The following is a 23600-nucleotide window of genomic DNA, read 5'->3' on the forward strand; positions in this document are numbered from 1 at the left end:
AATACATAGAGCCAAGAAAAATAAACATCGTTCATAAATACTAGAAATATTATCTCATATGCTTATCTGCTATATAAGTTTCTTATCTCATGTTAGTCACAAAATAATGGAATATAAGCTTGTTTGATATTGTCACAGATAAGCCGTTAGCTATACATATCTGATAAAACCTTTGAGGTTTGTATCGTTGTTATCATCGTAGATTAACAGCCATGTGTAGATACCGCGGTTACAGCATTTCCGAGATTTTATTAATAGACTAGCTTTTGCCCGCGGCTTCGCCCGCGTTATTTTCATAGGAAAATCTCGGTCATTCTTTTATTACGTAATAATAGAATGACATATATATGTTTAATGACATATATAAACATATATGATTGAAATTCGTATTTTTTCTCATCTTTAGTTCAATTTCCGGTTTCCCGCTACATGTCTCGTCCCGCAACTTGTCCAATCCCGCTTCCTTTCATATTAGGATCCCGTACCGTTTCATACACATTGTCCCATCAAGTTTTTGCCTCGCTCATTTTCCACTACGTATCTCCGTCCCATTTCTCGTTACGTCTCTCACTCCCGCTTTCTACAACGTATGCCGTCCTATTTTCCACGACGTATTACGTCCCCTTTTTTTATTAACCACAAACGTAAATCAAACATTTTACGGATCTCTCTTCAAAAATAATGAAGTTTCATATACATTTTCACCCCTACATCTAGAGATGGAATTTTCAAAAATAGCTAAAGCATTATTACATTTTCTTCTTCTTTTTCATACCTAACATTTCAAGTTATTTACACTTCAAAAATGTTGAAGAAGAAAAATCATGAAGAGAATGTTTACCAAATAGCTTTTTATCTTGTATTTAAATTCAAATTCATTTATTTCGTAAACATCAGTACAGTACAGTAGATGGTATACAAGAACGGTTTTCTCTTAAAGTCCCATACAATTTTTCACCCCCTTTTGAAGGGGTTGAGGGTAAATTTTCATAAAAATCCGAAACACATATTCATTTATTTGTTGTAAACAAATAAAAACCAAATTTTCAGGTCACTAACTTCAACGGTGTAGGACTTACATATAAAAGTTTATAACCCCTTTCACCCCCTTCGGAATATATTAGATGACAATGAAATCCTACTAATATTATAAATGCGAAAGGTTTGTGAGGATATAGGTATGTATGTATATGTATGAAATCTACTGGATGGATTGTTATGAAATTTGGTACACGAGTAGATCATAACCAAGAAAGATTACTGTAAAATATCGAATTCTTAATTCATAAAAAAGATAAAGCATACTATCGCACTTTAATTAATGGCTAAATGTGGCGCTAATCTGGACTCCTGGACCCACTGAAAAATTTATTCCTCGCGAAAGTTAGGTTCTTCGGTTAGAAAAAAAAATGTTATTGCCAATATTTTATTTCTCTTCATGCAAAAATCTGTATATCGTCCAATGTACATCGACATTTTTGTACTCTAATTTACCATGACATATGTTGATATTTGTAGTACACATTTTACGCTTAGTAGAATAATGAGTAAAAATATACAACGCAGCTAGGCTTTCGAAAGTAATTTAAATATGAAAAGACACCCGCGATAAAATCACAACAGGGGTACCTACCACCGGTCAACCTTGAGCCCAGCAGTGCGTCGCGTCGCGGCGTGAGGGGGTCTGCATTATAACAGTATACAAAAGGACTCATAGCTATTATTGTACTACATTATGAATACAGCATAAAAACATGACCTCATAATGTTTAATTTGCGCAGTTATTTACTTCATCAACGGTTTTGTTACCGTTTTAACACCACTCATCTCTTATGTAACTAGTCTCTTCTTACTAGGTCTATACCCTGGGGTTTATAAAGAAAGAGAAAATCACAATACAATTATATATTATATTATATTATATATTAAATTTACTAGCGTATTTTGAGTTGTATGATTTGCAAATTGAATATATATATTTTAAAATTACATTAAATACATATTATGTCAGCGCGGGGACCTTTCTAAATCTATGTATCACGTCAGATGTCACGTGTCAGAAATGTGGACATGTTTCCAGTGGCGTAACTATCCTACTAGGTGCCGTGCATCGGGGCCATCAAGTTCCTGGGGCCCGGGGACTTTGCGCATTGACTTTATAAGTATATTCTCTCTCTCTCTCATCTGCATTACCCGATGCTCTCCTCAACCGCAAAGCGTCGAAACCCAGGACCTGATTTCTACTTTTTCTCCACACGACCTTCATTATTCGTAGTAGTTAAACCATTGGCAAGCATATCTTTCTTGATAACACAAAGTATCTGCTCTTTTTATTGCGTACAAATTTAAAAGATAGATTTACAAGATATAGTTACTGACTCACTGATTGGGATCTCAAGACAGAGTCGAAACTCTTGAATGAATATTATAATTTGAATTTATATTGCGTTAAAAAGGAATATTAGATACCACACTCCTAAGGGAGTGAAATAAGTAAAAACCGAAATTCACACAGACTAAAGCTAGTCAACGTTTCATTTGGGTTGGGCCTCCCGATAGTTTTTGAATCAGGGCCAGAAATACTAGCTACGTCACTTACCTATGTTGCAACGGATATTCTGAAATCATACTAAACGCATCTATCATGGATGATGCTGCACGTAACAGTCTGTAATTTTCAAATTAGACCTACGTGATTCACAAAATGGCGGTAAGAATCGTAACTTTCGCTAGTTCTCGTCTTAGTGGGCGATTTCTACAGTTGGGTATGATTTGGACCACGACTTTATTGGCAATAAATTTCCACAAACTAGTAAATCGAGATTACCGTTTTATCGACACTTAATTCTGTAGACTATAGGGAGATATATTATGTTGCCGTGTAAGTGGGACCAGTTAATTGAGTTGGAATACATAACTCTAATTATCATCTTAAAATAGTTTCATTTTTCGTTCCACCAAAACCTTGGCCCTACTTTTTATTTTTTGTTGATCATAAATTGAATTATAATTGTGTTGTATACATATATATAGTAGTATATAGTATTCTTTTTTGCATTTCAAACTAACACACTATAACGAAAGTACAAATAAACTTAGATTATTACCCTGACGGAAACAGTACCACCGAAGTAGTAAGTATATCCATGCAACTACTTAAAGGACACAAGCCGGGTATTTTTTTGACAAGCCGAAGCTCCAACTATTTTATTTTAATCTTCTTCCACCCCTTTCAGTCAAAGGTGATCAAAGGCAATCTCTGACACTATTTATGCTTTAAAATACTCAAACACAACGAGAAAGTTTTTTTAACAATTTCTCTAAATTTGCATTTGACTCATACCCACATACAAATTTGATACACGTCAGTTCTTTTTTCTTTAGTTTTTTTCATACAGTCGTAATTCGCTGCTTAAAGTGGGTTATAAGTACTTCCTTCCTCGGCAGTCTGAGATGACTAATACCTTGCAGGTACGTGCAAACAATCAACAATCGATTGGAATCAAAAAGTGGCCAACAAAGAATACAATTCTTAATGTCCTTGAATGAAACGTGGTTACATTTACTTTATCTTGTAATATTTTGAGACGATATAATTTCCATTTTAAACAACAATATTTATTACAATAATTTTAGAATCTACTTATTAATTTAGAAAAAAATATAGTAGAACTAAATAAATATAAAATCTTTCGGAACATTATACGATTTTTCAATTTACAAGACATCACAAAATTAATAAGTGCGCATTATAGATCACCACTTGCTTCTGGTGATAGAAAACATAGCGAGAACACCTGCACACTGGTTGACTATTTAGTTTATTGTGTGTACGCGACTAGCCACTGCCACATACACAGGCGGGCGTCTTAACCTCTTGACTACCGCTTCAAAAAATCTTCGATATAAAAGATGTGATGTGTTACCTCTTTTGTAATTCAATTTTACACCAAGTCAGTATTAATCATAGTAACTAGATATTATTACACAGTGGATTCGAGCGAACATTCTCCTGCAGCGGTACTTTAAGTATGCCGTTAGCTAATTACAGGAGTTCATAACACTATCACTAGAGCTTGGAAATGCAACTATCATCGCATGACCTAGCCTTTTTTCTGTCTAATACATTTGAATACTCCAGCAGGGAAAAGTAATTTTTCTGTGCTCTTTTTATCGTAAATCGCTTGAACTGAAAATTTTACATGAAACCATTTTCCGCGTTTGGGCATATTTTTGTACGTTTAAGTTTTAAGTTGCACAATACATTTTATATACGTATTTTGCTAGTACATTAATGTGCAATAAAGGATTTTGTATATTGTAAGTATTCATTGTTTTCAAGTATTTGGCCTTTGATTCTTTATTCAAAATGTGCAACAGGCAACAAGTGCTCGTCATACATCCATAAATGGGCCGGTTTCGAGATTCGTGATGATATCGAAGCGCCAACTGCGATCGCATTTGCAGCTGGATGGGATGAGTCATACTCATTTGTTATTTTAATACAACTTATATCTTTGAATTGAAATAGGTACTTAGACGATAATAAAAAAATGCAGTTCTAGATGCAGATTTTTTGTACCTATTACTTCTTTAATAATTGCTACAGATTGTTCAAAAACAGGAATTAGCTTTTTAGTTTCTGACTTGTCAGTTTGTCATAATTAGTACAACCTAAAAACTGAAATGAACTGATGATAGGTGTACCTATGATATGATTTTCGAAATGCTTTTGTTCCGACAAGATACTTTTTGTGTAAAATAACTACACTGGTGCGCAGCGCATATTTTTTTAATCTGTTGGATCCTTAACCCTAACCCTATAATGATTGTACCAGTATACTTGAAATCAACATAAACCTATCTTAGTCATCGACAAAAAGCTTTAAAATACAGAAACTTGTTTGGGCCCGACCCTCGGCCTACAATTTCGTTCGAGGTCATGTCCAGTCGATTTAATTAACAATGGTGATTTGGTTTTATTACAATTTAGTAAATAAAACTGATTGAAGTATATACATTATCTGAGTTAATGAGTTAGAATTATTGGGCTCAATATATTTTTATGAAATCAAGAATAGAAATAACCAAAGAAGAGGTGGATGAATTGCGTCAAGAAAAAGTATGAATAGAAAGGGAGTTTATAGAGCCAAATGGAAGAAGCGAACATACTGTTCCGACCACACATGAACAAAGAATAAAATCATGTGTAACAAGGCTTTAGAAAATTTACAGTTGAACATTACATCATTTTTCCGACGATTATGATGACATTGAGAGAAACGCAGAAGAAAGTGTAAATATTGTGTTGTGCAAATCTTTGTTTTCAGTTAATTTTGTGACTCACCTAACATCACAAAAATGTAACGCAATTTTGGCGTTGTTCATTTATTCTCAACATACAGTTTGTGAAATCGGTTTTTGTCTTTCATTAGTTTTCTAGACTGCCATAGAAAACAATCTATATAACTAACTAGTTATCCGACTAAATTCATACTTTAATCATTTTCAAGAACTCTCTCTCATCTCTGCATGTTCCCCCGATTTGCGTTCGGGGTTTTGAAGCCGCGAAGCCCAAGTTAGCGCTATCATTTTCTAGAACTATTTAACAGTCACAACAACATAAATATGTTATTTCTAAATAGTAGTTCATAAGTACGTAAGGCAGGTGTCCTAACACTGCAGAAAAGAAAGGACATAGATATGTCAGCTAGCAAGAAATATACTCACTTACTGAAAATCTCTATATTTTACTTTAGCCAACCGAGCCGAGATCATTTATATATCTGTAATACTAGTAAGCTTCCGCATTGCTTCCACCACTATTTTGTAACAAGACACCTGCGCCTGCGCAGATCTCGAGAATGGGTGAAAGAATGGACTCGTCCTTGTAAACTTGAATTATCTTCCAAGCTAATAACTTTGTAACTGCATATGAAGACGGTCAGATAACAAAAATACGACCACGAAACATGTCAAGATTAAAAAATTTGCAAAATCATTAAATTTTAAAACTTTAATCCATAAGGATATTTTTACGGATAACCGAATCCAACTGTAATAGCTGTACATAATATTTTAGTGAATATACATATATACCTAGGCATATCCTTTAGCTGTATCACGTGTAGGGTGTAGGTGTGAAACGTGCTTTTGAAAGAGGTATAAGTTAAGTTTAGGTAGACGAATCGCGCAGTTAAAGTGGTATCGGGCGGGACACTTGACTAGAAGAAAAGACCATTGACGGACAAAAGCAATGACGGCGTGGTGACCGAGACAGAGACTGATTGGTAAACCACCAGCCGCCAGGCCACGCCACCAGCAGGTCAGGTGACATTGTTTGGCTCACCGGAAAGCGATAGATGAGACTGGCACAGGACCGAAAAAGTGCCCAGCAGTGGGAATATGCCCAGCAGTGGGAAGATGTAGGCTGGTGATGATGATGATTATGTTTTTGTATTATAACCTTTTTTCTGAATAAACACATTTTAATTTTTTTATTGTTATGGAGATTTTCTTAATCATACAAAGTAAGTAAGTAGTCTTAATACGGCTCGGCTCTTACGCATTTTATTTATATTAAGATAAGTATAAGTATAAATAAATGATTTGCTATATTATGTCAGGAAACAAATAAATACACATTTATTTACACTTTTACTCTGTTTCCTATATAACAATGAAAATGTAAACATTCGTGATACATTTCATCTGAAAACAAATTCACTCTTTGTCTGAGATCTCTGTTTCGTTCGTAATCCGTGAAACAATAGCTTATTTATATGTTTACGCGTCGCTGCGTAGCTGATGGATACACATATTGTGTATCCGTGGGAGTGGCATTTTATGTTTTTGTTAAATTTGTAGCATAATATGTCACAATCATTTTCTTTTTTGAAAAGGAGAGTATATATTCTAAGTAGTTCCCCAGTCCTAGTCCTCCCTTAAGGAATCTTATTCCATATTTAAAATAAAATGTACGTAGCATAAGTTTGCACGTAGGTATAAGTAATTTAAAGTAGGTAGAAACATTAACGCTGGTGAAGGCACTGGCTGAAGTTAAATAAAAAACAAAACTAACCTTAACCGAAATAAAAAAAATCTAACATATGCATTTCAATAAATATTTAATCTTGGGCATTCACCTTGATCTTCGTCGAATAAACGAAGGTTTACGTAAACGACCATAAAGGCTTGATATATAGCAACCCTAAAGATAACATTGCAAGCCAATAAAATGCGATAAGTAAATCAATTTCAAATGATGTTAATTCTGGTATAATCTCGTTGTGAAACAACCGTAAAGCCTAGCCATAAAATATAAGAGATACAGACCTAATCCAATTTCATTGTTTCAGTTCCGAATAGAAGATAGGTACTATCACAAAATAATTAATGATGAAATTAATCAGCATTATAATCATCAGAGAAAATATCGGCGAAGGAAAACATTATGAGGAAAACTGCACTCTAGTCGATGATTTACTAGCTAGTGTTTGAATGGGAGAAGACAATGGCGCCCGAAAATCATTGTGTGTGTAACATTTGACATAATTGCCACGATCTTCAGCCATGAGGATTTTTTATTTATTAAACCATGACAATTCTATGACAATATCAAACCACATACAAATGAATATATGATAGTATACAAGTGAACATAAACATGCTCACAACAAATTCAGTAGTCAAATTGTTATAAGAAGATTAATTCTCGAACTGGCTCAAAGAACATACCATAAAGGATAGTGTTTTGTGGGAAAAACATATGTTTTGTCATTCAGGTGTACTCCTAACATGTGAATATTATAAATAATACTTGGTTGTTATTGTTATATCAGCCGGCACGACTTGGGTATCTACTAGGCGTTGTCGATCAGTATGCCTCGCCTCGATGCGCATGAGTTCCTTTGGCATGCGTCGTCGTATCTTATCTCAATTTACGTTACACTCACGCGACCAACTGTTACAATTTTGAAGAGGTTTTAAAGTTTTTGACATATTTATTTGCCTTGACCGTTTACCAAATCAGCTTTATTTATTTTTAAAAAGCTTATTTTGGTAATATTGATTAGATACAAAACACAGATACAGAATCGCAACAAAGTTAAATAACAAATATTCAGAAATCAGACTTCAGATTCACTGGATTTTTTTCACGTCGATTTCTAAGTGAAACAATATTTCTCAAAGGCACAGATTGCTAAATTTTGGAACAACCATTGCATAGAGGAAATGTCAAAAGTAACTCATCCCTTACGGTCGTTATACCGTCTTTATGCCTCACGGGGTAGACATAGCCAAGAGTAGCGAACCTCGTAGGCCACGTGTAACTAGATAGCTGATATGGACTTTATAGTGACAGGTTGCTAGCACATCACCTGTATGAAAAAATCTGCAGTATCTCTTTTGACACATGTACCTTGTACCTTCTATATATGGAAGCAAATATAGGTTTTCATTATGAACCTAGACACGTTGCAATATATACATAAAGTCGGGGAATCATCAGGTGCTAAAACCGTCAGGAGTTAGACCAATTACTGTTTGTGCTGAACATAAGTAACCGTCTGTATTCAAGTGATTAGAACCAAGGAAATAAATCCTCTTCAAGTTTTAGTGCTAAGTATGACGCTCTAATCGATCTGGCGTACTCGATACATGTACGGAACAATTTATTTGTGACCATTTACTTAGCGGGCTTCTATAACAGCGAGAGAATTTATCTATAAATATAAATAACAGACTCTAATAGAATATTTCTTGACTTTAACAAATGTGTCACCTGTAGAGTTCATTCTTTTGAGACACATTTCTTAAAGTCAAGAAACGTTCCAAATATACTCCATTGACAATTAAAAAATACAAAATTATACTGCTAAACATTGATACATTAAATCATGTTCATTATGTGAATGCATTTTTATTACACAGCCATAACACATAAAACGGCTGGGTAATAAATAACAAAGTTTTATTTATTAAAAAAGTTAATATATACATACGAGTATATGTGTGTGTCTATTCCGTGATCACGAATCAACTAATTATATATTTATAAGATACTCACACACAAATTAGGATTTAAATAAATATATGTTCTGGTTATAAATATATCGGCAACCAGCTGCACCCGTTCCCTATATTATGTATCCTACAATTCCCAAGCCTGTGGGAATTGTCAGATACAAAATATGTAAGTACCTCAAATGGTCCCTTTGGTCCATTTTTATATCTGTTCAACTGAAACATCCATATTATTGGAAATGCGGAACCCTATACTGTGCGTGGCCCGACACACACTTGGCTGGTAATTTACATCATATTTTGAATTATATAGTATTTCTCAAAACTACTACTTACTAGCCTTTCAGAACGGCCGCTGCTGAGAAAATATGCCGAAACAAACTCCTAAACTGTGTCTCATAAACTCATGCCAGACTTATCATTATCATATCAGTAGATAGATGCAATTTAATTTATACTTACTGTGTAGGTTTTTTAATAAAACTTACTTAACTTAACTTTGTAGCTAACTTAATCTATAACGCATTCCCCCGTGTAAACAAAAAAAAGGTTCCGACTCAACTCAGCGTCGTCGGTGCAGTTCAGTAGAATCTATGATAGTGGTAACTGCAAGGTAGCTCTGTCAAGTATTTCAGGGTTTTCCTTTATTTGTGACAATTTAACAAAGTCTACAGTTGCTTAGACTATGAAATCACTGTCAGTTATTTTCATTTGAACCATGACCCCAACATCGCTTCTTGGCTCGAATGGAGCTGTGGGGCTTACTTGGGTTTTCTCTTAGTTTCTCTCTTATTCAAGAGACAATTTAGCTTTCATTGCGGGGATATCATTAACAAACTAATTTTTGAGTGAATAACACTATGGGAGATTTGCTACTGATTTGGTTTCATACAAATTACCTATATTATTTTATTGGTATTATTGCGGTTTCTGTATAGATTCATAATGACACAGACGTACAGATGTATGTCAGGTTACGGATGTGTACAGGTATTTCATGTCAAGACGGCTTGACCATAGAAAGGATATATCGATTTTAATCTACGTTTACCTATTTATGTTTATTGAAAATTAATTAAATCAAGATTACTCTTGCCGTGATTCAATGTCGCGGTCTATTATTTCTACAAAGCATCGAACATAAGTTCTATTCTAACCAGAGATGTAACTGTCTGTTATTGATATGTCCTATAACGATTGCACGTTCCTTGAGCTATTGCGTTTCTCAGGTTCTGGTCGGAGCGGTGAGCCGCAGTGTGCTGGACACGCATCGCAGTGTCGGGTTGCGATGTGATGTAATGCTACATGTAGTGTTACCATATCAGATCTCCGGATTTTTAAACTCTTCTAAGAATTCCAGCCGGATTTCGCAAATCTGAAAATACTTCAGGAGTTTTGAAATTCACAAAAATACAATAAATCGATCGAATAATCGATCGTAACTTTGATAATAATTGTAGAATTTCCAAACCACAAAGATTTTTTAAATTTTATAGTAGGTACGTTTGGAAGGAAATTTTCAAACTCCAAAATTGTCAGGATTTTTCAATGAAAATCAGGCCTTTTCTTTTACATTTTTTTTTTTTATATGGTAACCTAGCTACAGGGCCGAAATTATACGAGAGATAGGCTACCCTGGGGCCTGTGTGAAACACACAGTTTCCACGTCCCGTCCAGTCCAGTCCTTCGCCCAAAACGGGCATTCAAATTGTAGATTTTTGTATATTAAGCATGTGAATAATATTTTTGCTGGACAAATTATCGTAACGGCGGCGGTGAAGAGGATACCAGTTGGACATTTTGAAAATAAGTTGAGCGCCACCAATTGAAGAACTTTTTATAAATATATAAATATAAAATAATATGAAAACAGGATAGAAAGTCTAAGAGATCTAACGAATCTTATCGTCAGTATCTTCTTCATATTCATACGAGTGTATGTGATTATCCCAGGGCACGGCAAGAATTATTTGGTGTACGAATACAGGTAGTACTTAGACATTTCAATGAGTTTGTACCATTAAAGATATTGTAAGTATATCTAATCTAATCATAAGTAAGTAGTTTACTCGTTAATTTATAGATTGCAATGAACATATTTTCATATCAGTTTAATTTACTGTCCATCAATCAAATATAATATTCACTAGCTCCGAGAAAAATGGTGAACTTTATGGAAATGCAATTTTAAAAAAATAACAATTACCTAAGTAAGCAGAATCACTTTATTGCACCAAAAATAAAACACCTACAAGATATAATTTTGAACAAGAAAACTAGAAAGATGTACAATAGACGGCCTTATCGCTACTGCAATCTCTTTCAGACTAACTTGAAGAAAGGAGACACAAATATAAATGGTGGTGCTAAAAGTAATAAGAATTCACTGACAAGAATAATAAGTATATTAAAAAGTATACTAATAAACTAAAATACGGGTACAGTAATGAAGCAATAAGAATCAGGAATAATCAAGTAGCACGACCTAAAGGATTAAAATATTAGGTGACGTGCTTTCCTTCCGCTGTGGCGACGGAAGTCTCGGCCACGACCCTCGAGGTGCCTTAACATTCTGTATGCAACGGGCACCGGCTTCATTAATATTAGAAACATTTGTATAAAATACGACAACTGATAAAACTTTACTACTATATATTTTTTTTGTAGAGAGAATATAAACGAGGAATTAAAGCAATACTGGCGCTTCCATACGATTAACTTATCTAATTTTGCTGCTATCGGTTTTTTTTTCTCTGTTGCCTAGAAATATATGCGTGTTTTGGCAGTTTTAACATTTAAATAATCCTTATGTACACCGAGTACGGGCGGCCGAATTAAAATAAAGAAAAATTATTTACTTCATACCAAGGTTCATAATTTTCTTGCAGTTTTATTATCAGTTTTAAGCTATAGACGACCAGTTACTCTTTATCCAGTCAACTGAAAGGATAATTTCCAAATGAATGATTCTTTTGATTAAATTATTAGAGTTATATGACGATTTGTAGAGTGGTCACTGGCAAAGGCTGACCCAGGTCGTCGGCCATTGTTCCGATGTCAAGCAGGTGCCATGCTTCCCGGATATTTACTTTTCTTTTGTAAACCACAACAGATGCGCCCGCGCACCTCTTTATAATACCAATATTTCAAGCATTTTTACGATTACCAGGCGTGAAAAGCTTTGCAAGTTTAAAGAAAGGAATTAACTCAGGTGATCGAGTGGTTAAGATGACCGATAGATAACTGTGATTGAAAGGTTTCAAATCCTACTAATAGTGGAAACTACTACTACTACTAGCAAAACTAATTTAACAGAAAAGGAAAACAACATGAAGAAACCTGCACTCTATAATTTATGATTCATCAGAAATCAATGTGAAAACCACGCCATCAGATACGTAAACAACTTTTCTAAACAATTAATTACCATTTTGGTTTAGTAAAGTCTTCTGTTGTGATCACGTCATGACACACATGACAACATAGTTTCGATACATTAAACTGTGATGTTACTCAACTAGGAATCCGTACCAAAGTCATGGCCAATTACGACACATACATTCTAATAATTCTGCTTGTTTATAAGTTTATTGTAATTTTATGTTATACTACCAGCGCCCCAGGGCTTCGCTCCCGTAGAAGTTTCGGGATAAAAAGTACCCGTACCAAATTTCATAACCGTCCATCCAGTAGATTTCGCGTGAAAGAGTTACAGACGTACATACACACATACATCCTCACAAATTTAGTAGGATTTCTATATTTATTTGTGTATTTATGAGCATATATGTTTAAGTAATTTTCTTAAAGCATTATTTTACTTTAATATTAAATTGATTCAAGAGATTTAAAATAAACAAAAGGACATTGAAGGAGATAAAAATTAAACGCCCGACTTTGATAAAAGTATAAATATTGGTTCTTGATTGAGTCTCATCTCAGCAAAGTCACTTGAGGATTTCGACGACGCTTAAAATAAAGACAAGGTTTCTGTATAAATACATTTAATATCATAATATCAGTTGAGTGAGAGTAATAGTTTCAGTCACAAATTCAAAAACATACAGATATCACTGAATCCAACAGTAACAGCGTTATGTGAAACATAAATTAAGTATTGTCAATCGTCACAGCAGCGGCTATTTACAATTAAATTCTAAAATATCTTAAAATATTCGCAACTTAACTTTATAATTGGAGAAGAATAGTTAAAGAGAGCTAAACACAGAATACAGGCTCATACACTAGTCATTAATACTGTTCCAATAGTTTTCACCTTCAACAATCACGTTTCTCAATGACTCGCCCTATCATTTGCAAAGAATACAATAGATTCTTATTATTTAAATATTTTACGTATCCTCATCGCCGTATATTTTCCAAACATAGACTTATACATAAAAGTAAATGCGCAACAAGCCTCACAAACAAAGCGTATTGTTAGTCACGATGGTCCTAACTTATATAGTTATAGCATAGTGAGATGCCTTACGGAATTAGAGTTAGTCGAATAAATAATATGAATAAGTCTAGAAAAATGCGTAGGTATATGAAAGAGATGCGAAATGATCGAGCGGAATCCAACGCTCGCCATCCGCAGCGGATGCGTCGCACGAAACGAGAGCTCGGCACCGTTACATGCGCTCGCGCAGGCTGGGATGCGCCGGCTTCGGCCCCCGCGCACCATAAGCTAGCCAGCTCATTAATTAAATGTACACGAAGCGAAACCGCCCGCTGGCAAACTCTCTACCAACCAGCGCTCAATTCCTGGCCATATAAATGCACTTAATCATAAATTCCAACTGCTTTCTAAACAGATGCACCCTAAGCAGTCCCTAGACAATAAATTAACATTACACTCGATATCACAAATAACGCCTGCAGCACGTACACAAGCGATAATAAACTTTGCTCACACCAGGAGCGGTCCATAATCCACGATGCGATCGATCAGACAGATAAGGTCAATCTTTATCACGTAGTAACTCTGACTTTGCACTTTTTTCGTTTCCGTGGAACGAGAAATTTGCGTTGTCCTTTTGTATATACGTCTTGTTCAATTTAGCTGAAGGAGGATCGTTTTCAAATGCATTTGTCACAGTCACAGGAACGGGAACAGGATTCACAGGTGAGTGAACTATCTTTTCGCTACGGCAAAATTCTTTTAACCACCGTTCGGAATTATATGACGGTCCCTCGCCCCCTAGTTCCGCTGGAAGGATATCAAGCGGTAAGGAATCGTGCAACGTTGAAAGGTTGTTTCCATGTAGCACTATTCGTTCACGCGTCTTCGCTTTCAAATATGGTTTTATTACTGCCAGAGCAGTTTCGACATACCAAGGTTGTCCGATGAAATGTATGCTTTTAAACCGCACAGGCATGCAATCTTGAAGGCAGTCAATTAGAAGCTTCAACACTTTGGCTTGTAAACTACACGATTGCTTGAAGGTGAATTCAGTCCAATCCACGATAATGACGTATCCATTCGCTTGGTTTTGAACATCTGCCAGAGTGCGTTCTAGTGTAAGTATTAATGCCCTGCAAACTGAAAGAAGTGGGCAAGCGTGTGGGATCCAGTTGGAAGCAAACATGAGGAGCACACAACGACCTCTTCGATCCCTTTCAGCGAGCACGCCTGGCAGACCATCTGCCAGCGCCCGCAGCACTCCGCCATCTGCTTCTGCCCATAGTTCTGGATGTTCGCGTCGGTTCTGGTGGTACCGCACTAACATCTCGAAACTCTGTTGTACATCATGTTTGCACGCGTACAAAAACCTCCGTAAGAAGTTGTCATCCTGACACCGGCTTTTGTCACGCAGAGCAAGGTTGAGGCTCGAGTCCACGGCCTCCTTGAGTCCGTCGAGGGCACGTTGCCGGTCGCCATCGGTGAGTCGCTTCCTGGTGACTCCACAGAGGCGCTCGTTCTGCATCTGCTGCAGTTTCCAGTCGTACTCTGCGTACTCGTTCATGGCCGGAGGTGGTGAGTCATCCAACCTTTCACTAACGTGCGGTAAGTGCGCGCGCGCCGCCTGAGTCTCGGGGCCGACTGCGCACTGTGATCGCGCCGCGCGCCGCCGCCATCGCTATTCGTTCATTAAACCGTATAATGCCTCGTTTACATAGCTTAGTCACAATATCCAAGTTAACTTGTTGTACATGCTGTTTTTGGTTTCAAACAGAGTTCAATTATACTTTTCGGTAAGTGTAATAAGTCAGAACAATCCATTAAAACTTGTGCTACGCCCTTTAAGAAAAAAAAACTGTGAAGTTCATTCATTTTTAGTTTTGTAATGGTTTCTAACTTACTTAGACTTTATCTATTTCATTTTAACTGTCAGATAACAACTGACGATGATGACTTATTGACGTAGGAAACAACTTCTTATAAATCTTAACAGTATAATTGAACTCTTCATAAATGGACAAACTCTGAACTAGCCTATTGAGATAAACATTTCTACCACTAACTCAGCAATGAACACATGACTCGAAATTTATTAGAAACAGATAATTTACTAAACATAAAAGTTATTAAGCAAGTGCCACCATCGATGTAAACGCAGCATAACTTACCCAGCCTGAACGAGTTATAAATAAAAGAAAAACTGAAGGTTGGCGGTATGCCGGTCAATTGGCTGGCTGGTTTCTGCGATGACGTATCCTGTGCGCGCGAGCAGGATGCACATAGAATTAAATGAGAGGGCCATAAACTTTGTAACCATTATCTCTATGAAGCCATATACGTAACTTGCTAACGTTTGACCGAAAATCGTATAACGTCCGTGCTTTGTTCGTATCGTGGCCATAAGCGGCTACCCATTGTGGGTTGCATTCATAATGGCTACTTGAAATAAAACAATTGACTATCTTTCCATCGAACAGTTTAAACAACTCATACTGAATTTACAATGTTTCACTGTCATCATTTTCTATCACCATACGAGTAAATATGGCACGTGGTTTTCAATTTACAGGATACATTATGTATTTTAAGTCATTCCTGGTCATTTGTATTTACTATAAACTAAAGACATCAACGCGTAGCCACTAGACCAATTAAATTAAAATTTCTGGACGTCATAATAAAAACGCAAAATGCTTTTCGGGTACCTTTTTGTTACAATAGTTAATTACAATTAAATTAATACAGTCTTTATGACTGTCACATTAAGCAAAATTACTGAAAATATCTAGGCGGCGCTATTGACGTTACATAGAGTTCCCGGCAACTTAGTAACTTGAAATTCGATTACCTGTAGCCTCTACTTAATTAGGTCTTGATTTTTAACATGTCTGTTTGGTTTTTAATCACGCGTTGCTGCAAAACTCCATGTTTTACTGGGCCTAGCATAGCACTCGGTCACATAGAACTACCAACTGGCAATGCAATGAAGGCAATGACGTCTGCTAATACAAGAAATGTAAAGAAAAGACGTAAATCAAAATGTTAACAGAAAATAATTATTGTCCTAAAAATATTTAGAAATTCTATTGGCTGTTAGCACATTGATAACTGTAAAGTCCCGTCCAATATCAATTTAAAGTTATCTTCGTCAATATTACCAGGAGTTAATAAGTGAGTACATAATTTCGTTCGACAAAAGTCTTTTAATTTCAACATTTCTTTATTGCGCAGTTTTTTCCACAGACATATTCGGGGCTAATTGATGTATTGCTGAAGGTCGTTGACTTTTAGCCAACATAAAAAAAGTTAACCATGTCGGTGCATCGGTTGGTCGTTGCCCCATGCAGTGACTATGACTACGCGACTCCGGCTTAAAATAGACTTACGACTACAAGTATCAAGGTTGGAATAAAACGTTTAATTTTATCTTTGTTACTTGCGTAGGTTCTTGCGATGTTTGCCACTAAATAAGAAGAAGATTGAGAAGATGAGAATAGATGTTATCTCTCAATCCATTCTGGAAAAAAAAACTCATTATAGCTTCTTTTTAACAGTAAACATTCGTTATTATTATCTTCAACTTCATACTTCAAATTCACAACGCCAATGATTTCAATATTTTTAATAATATTATGCAATAATGTAAAGAAGTCCTAACTATCTTAGTGAACTAAATTAATACATTCTGTAATCTGCAAATACCAGAGAGATTACAATCTGCGTAAATTTCTAATTCATTTTTCCTATGTAGCCCAACTTGTAACAATATTGTTGTCATATAGGCAAGGCCCAAAGTAAATATATTTTATTTCATTCTATCCTACTAATATAATAATTGCGAATATTTGTGTGGATGTATGTGTGTATATTTGTTACTCTTTCACGCAAAATCTACCTACTAGACTGATTGATATGACATTTCATATACGGTACAATATACACCTACATAGGGTACTATTTATCCCGAAATTCCTACGGTTGTGTACCAAATTTCATAACAATTCGTCCAGTAAATTTTGCGTGAAAGAATGACAAACAGACACACATATCCTGACAAATTTTCGCATTTATAATATTAGTAGGAATAGGAATTATGTTCAGTTCTAAACCTCAAGTGAAACTATACTTTTCAAGACTAAGTAAACTAAATGACAGAAATTGTGTATGAATTCACTATCTCCTTATTTCCCAGTGAACTGGATTACAAAAGGGACAATGATGAATCGATCGAGCGATAACAAATGATAAGCCATGAGAAATTTGTTCAGTGTTCGCCTAATCTATATAACATGGAAATATCAGACAAAACGTAGGTACCCATGGTATGTACCCACTCATGAACACAGACTTACCTATATTAACCTCAAGCTCATGAATGTAGCTTGGTGTAAGAATTTTGGAAATTTACATTGTAGAGTTCATTTATAGAGATTACTAATAATTAAATTACAATGTAGCTAAATGGTGAAAAAACTTTCCTAGAATAGACTATAACTTAAAAAGCAAAGAGCGCTTAGTGGCCAGTGCTCGACATTGATAATAACTAGAAAGTGTCAGGAAATGTGTGAGATAAGCGTAGTAAACAGAGGAACGGTCGGTAATGCGATAATGAAGCGAAACATAAATAAAGCTAAATAACGTCTAAGAATGTTGTAAGATAAGGCTGTGGTGAGCAGGGCCGATCAGCGAGTTGGTTATGTTAATTTTCTTAATAAAATTATTTTTTCATAAAAACCCTGATTGTGACGCAAAACAGATAAAGCATTATTACAAAACGCAAGCACTCTTGTATTCGTGTCAGAATAAGTGACAGTTTCTATGTTAACTTTCAGAACAATTCATCACATTTAATCATATACATAACAAAAAATATACACTCACTTCTTTTATTGGGTAAATGTACGTTTACCTGTAATCTGTCAAAATCTTCCAGTTATTCATTTTAATATTAATAATTTCTGATATCCTTCTACGCAAATTAATTTTATGGAATAGAAAGAAATAATTTACTGCCAACCGATTACAATAAATGAATAAATTAATCGATATAAAAGTATATAAATGTAATCCTCTCTAATTTAAACAAGACCTTACAGCCGTCACGTTTGCTAAATGGAGTGAATCATTGCATGTTTTTGTTACGATTACGAAGTTTAGTCAGCGTCTACTTTAGTTGTTTATTTCAGACCGTTTTCGAAATTTAAATAGAAGTTATAATATATTCAACTAGGTTTTGTATCAAAATGAGAAGATTCGCAAGAGTTATTTACCTTAACCCCTTAGGTAACCTTTTCCCAGCAGTAAGGCAAAATATGTTAGTACGGCTTCGAAAGAAGATCAAAGTAAGTGAAACTTAGAATATTCCATTCTCTGAAATTAATGAAAAATTGGAAAATAATCTTAGTTCCACAAATGCTATATTATTACTTTAACGCCAATATTACTTAGCATTTTCGCAATTTTTTTTATCTTAAACTTTTTTGTTTGAAATTAAATTACTTTTACTATTGTCTGCTTCCACTTCCGTTAGAAAAGTAGAGCTAGACAGTCATGCAATGAAATTACTATGTGGATAGACAACATGCAGTTTGAAACTTATTTGCATATTCACTGATCTGGTTATCTAAATCGCAGAGCACATTAAAGAGATCTTAATCACACGCTTTACATAGTCGTTATGATTTTAATTCCACCTGTCTCACCACCCGAGCGAACGAGTTGTTCCATAAATGTTTTGATTATACTGTATTCGTATCAATATTTGCAAATATATTTTATTAAACTTTTTTAGTTTACGCTATGCTTAATACACAAACCACCCAACATAATGCCTACATAGTAATTTGGACTAACATTTATTTAATTTAACTAACCCTAACCCTATTATGAGAAATTGCATGTAGGGAGGAAGGCATCTTAACTGGGGCTGGGCGGGCCACATTGCAGGATGCAGAAGGAAAGGATGGGCTAGAAGAACCATGGAATGAGTCCTGGCTGGCGAGTGCTGGCTGGCGACGTGGGAAATAGACACGAGCGAAGCTGCGGGTAAGGTTTTCACAAAAATGTCATTTTCATATTTTATTGTTGTCATTGAGATATTATTGCATTCAATGTATGACAAAAAAAATCAAATCCGTGCAGTAAACTGTTGAGTTTCGACGTCTAGACCCGTTCTTGGATGCCCCATCAGGTCAGGTTTATCATGATAAAATTTCAACTCAATCATAGAGCGCCGGAATCTATGGCCCTCCCAAAAGAGATATAGCAAGAATCTAGCGACCCGTTCCATTCGCTCGGCTAAAACTACAATATATTGTACACCTAAACCTTTTCCAGGAACCACACTATCTATTGTTGAAAAGTGTACAAAAATCCGCCCTATCGTTTTCGAGTTTATCGCGTTCATACAGACAGACAGATGCAACAGATGGGGGACTACTTTTTATAATATTAAGGATGTTTATGAAGGCAGGTTTCCAGGTGCAGCTAATTTAAATAAAATTGGTCTCATATGTAATAAGTAACTCAGTGGAACTATCTACCTACATTCATCAAGCTAGATCATCTAGTTTCCTAGCCAGTGGTCACACAAGTAGCTATAACTATATGCTTTGTTATCTAAATCAATTATAATCGTATGCGATGTCATGCAAATGTTCATACCTACCGTGAAATCGGGAGAGAGCTGCGCAGGCGCAGTCAACCGCGAACCGCTCGCAATTTGTTGTCACCAACGACGATATAACTGCCAATACTGTTATTATTTTATCGGAAAAATTATCAAAAAAGATGGTACAATAATTTCCCAATGTTATCTTCGCGAGTTTAACTGGGTAGAAAGCGGTTCAGTAATGCATTTGATCGTGTTCCAAATCCGCTTGAATATTGACCATTTATACACAGCCACAGATTTATAGTAATAACTAACTATATTCCAGATAAACTTATAAAATGGACAATACTCAACGGCCCACACTAAACACAGAAACTGACACAACACACCCAGAACTGCAAAAATATTTCAATCGAACCCAGGTCCGCTGGACGGTCGTGATGACCACTACGCCACGGAGGTCATCGTACATACCTAATACTACATTAATTACATAATATTATAACTATCAACCAGTACCAAGTAGTTGACATGTTAAGAGGCATAAATTGTTTTTAGACATGTAAAAATAATTCAACTAATTATCAACGAAATATTTCCTAGGTATACAAATGAAACAACTCTCACAAAATGTGTTGCTTACAAAAAAGTAATAGCCACCTATTGTATAGCTGATTGGATCCCAGACAAGTCGTAATTACAATCTTAGGTACATTCTATCAGAGCCTACGAGTTAACCTTGGAGTTAAATTTTTATGTTCGTCGATATTTTTTAAAAGTTAAATATCAATGAAAAATGTATATTCTCTTTTGACTTTTGGTTGCAGTCACTTATAAAGACAAATCGCCATGTAATAGTTAACTTGCGAGTGATGGGAAATACTTTTTATTTTCCTACCAACTTCTCGCCGTGGTTTCGTTCGCGTGAGTTTTCTTTTCCCCGGAATGAAATCAATATTCCGTACTATACATACAGAAAATGTTTTGGTACGTAAAAGATAACAAACAAACTCATTTTTATGTTTAAGAAATATTCTTTGATTTTTTCGTTGACCAGCTTCACGATGTCACAGTCCCGAATGAAAATGAAGAAGCATAGATGAGAGAGAGATTTGTTGAAAGTGTGCTCCTCGTGAGCTATGGGAGCTATTTGTAATTGTGAGTAGTTTTTCAGGGTCTTGTGAGTCCTGATGATATTGCGATGAAGCTTGTTGCTCCGTCAATGCCTGCGCTTTAAAAGTCTGCAGTAGACTTAGCTGTAAATATTTGTTGACGCCTAAAAGTGTGGTATTACACTATTATAGCCAATGTGAAGTATTTGCATTTGAGATAATCTCACCCATGCTCTCATTTCCTCTCAAACCTGCCTGCAGAAATAAGATCACGTCGTACATAAATGCCGATAAATATATTAATGGCGGCGGCGGCGGCGCAAAAAATGGCCTCCGAGGGCAAGGCTGCCCGGCCGGTTCCGAGAGGCTATAAACAATGTCCACTATGCCGTAGCTACCAAAAGGCCCCGCAGCCTTTTAGCTTTATAGCCCAAAGCCATCTAATATTATAAACTAGCTTTTGCCCGCGGCTTGGCACGCGTGTATTAGTTCTTAAAAGGAATCGAAGTAAAATTTCAGTTATTCTTTTATCGCGTATTCTAAGACTGGTAAAATTTATTTATTACTATGATTCAAATTTGTATTTTTGTCAATTTGTCATCTGTAGTTCAATTCCCCGTTTCCCGCTACGATATCAGCTACGTGTCTCGTTCCGAAACTTATCCTGTCCCGTTTCCTACAAATGGTCCCATGTATTTTCCCGCAACGTGCCTCATCCCATTTCTCGCTACGTGGACTGTATCAGGTGTTCTAGATCTTCGATTTTTATACCTCAACAGAAAATGCTCATCAGACTGACCAATTTTTGTTAAGTCGTCATTTCTATATTTCCTATAGTTTAGCTGGACCATCATGGGACTGCATCAGGTGTTTTAGATCTTCGAGCTTTATACCTCAACAGAAAATGCTCATCAGGATGAACAACTTTTGTTAAGGCGTCATTTCTATATTTCCTATAGTTTAGCTGGGCCATCGCAGTTCTCCATCAGGTGTTCCAGTTATCAAAATCATTTATACCCTATATGTTGCTCAGACTTAAAAGCTATATAACAAAAAAGTTTCATTCGAATCCATCCAGTAGTTCCGGAGATTAGCGTGTACAAACAGACAGATTTTTTTCAGATTCTTACTTTATTACTATCACTCTATCCCCTAATTTTGTTTTTATGTAAATATATAAAATGTGTAGATTTTTTTTCTACCGTTTTATTATATTTATTGATTGATATTGATGCGAAAGTAGGTACGTTTATTTCTTACTTTTACGATTTATCTACTAAATTCATCTTTTTGAAATATCGCATAGGACATAGGCTACCTTTTATCCCGTCAAAATGTATACTAAGGTGTTCAACTTCACAATCAAACTATGTGAAACGCAGAAGATTTTTTCATATCTCACACTCGAAAAGTCTCTGATCGGAGATGTAAGCTATATATTTGGAGATGCGAAATCCCACTCACGCCGCGATCGGGTTAAACTCATCAATTATTTCCCTATTAATGGCGAGAAGTGAATTTAAAAAATAGAATTCATTGATCAGTTTGACGGCCTCAAACAATTTTACATATAAGAAAAAAAGACAAAATTAAATAACAAATGATGCGGTTTTGTATTTTCAGATTTAATGTAACTAGTTGTAGGGCCCAAGATCTTTTATGTACCAAGGCCTATGATTACCTAGCTACGCCACCGGTTGTCTGCATACTTTCCAATGATCAACAACAGACCGCCATACCCTCCTAATAGTATATAAAATTTATGATCTATATGTCTAAAACATTTTTCAATAACATTTTTTGACAATAAACTTGGTAAAACTTTGGAAAAAAGGTGTTTCTCAGGACTTCAGGACAGCAAGGACTATAACGATTTTTCGTATATATTAAAAGTCTCACAAACCTACAAATATGACTTTACATCACTCTCTAGTACTTCATTTCATCATATCTGGTACTTTTTATTATACTAGAATTTAAAAAGTTCATACACAAGACAATAGTAAATCTGAGAGAGACGGAAAATACTTACTTGTAAACACTTGCAACCTCACAGGACTAGATAGCTATCTTGACGTCTTTTTAACCCGTAATCGCCTTGTACGACATCCACAAGAGAATGTGGAGTAATTTCGTTACTGGCACTATAAAATATCAAAGAGTCTTCTTCATCTTCTATAGCTGACTGACAGACAACACAGATGAAACGAATGCGCAACGTAGTGGATGAATAAAATAATGGAGAAGAAAGAAACAATGGAAAAATGTAGAAATTTGGTATTTGTTCCTGAGAGAGTGTAGGGAAGCATTAAGAAAGAATTATTAAAAATTTCCAACGGAACGGGAAAGAACTGAGATCAAATACGCGAAGTAACTTACACAAAGTCGCGAGTAAATCTAGTATATCATAAAACATATAGGTAATGATATTATACCTTGAAG

General features: G+C 35.5%; 1 protein-coding gene across 1 annotated transcript; it reads right to left on the minus strand.

Annotated features, from left to right (window-relative positions):
• Positions 1-13015: 13015 nt before the first annotated feature.
• Positions 13016-15105, minus strand: LOC128675484 (clavesin-2-like). The gene has a single exon (XM_053754926.1). It carries the CDS (start codon positions 14995-14997, stop codon positions 13993-13995), a length of 1005 nt encoding a protein of 334 aa, XP_053610901.1. The 5' UTR covers positions 14998-15105; the 3' UTR covers positions 13016-13992.
• Between the last annotated feature and the right edge of the window lie 8495 nt (positions 15106-23600).

Source organism: Plodia interpunctella, chromosome 14 (assembly GCF_027563975.2).
Source record: "Plodia interpunctella isolate USDA-ARS_2022_Savannah chromosome 14, ilPloInte3.2, whole genome shotgun sequence".
NCBI lineage: Eukaryota > Metazoa > Arthropoda > Insecta > Lepidoptera > Pyralidae > Plodia > Plodia interpunctella.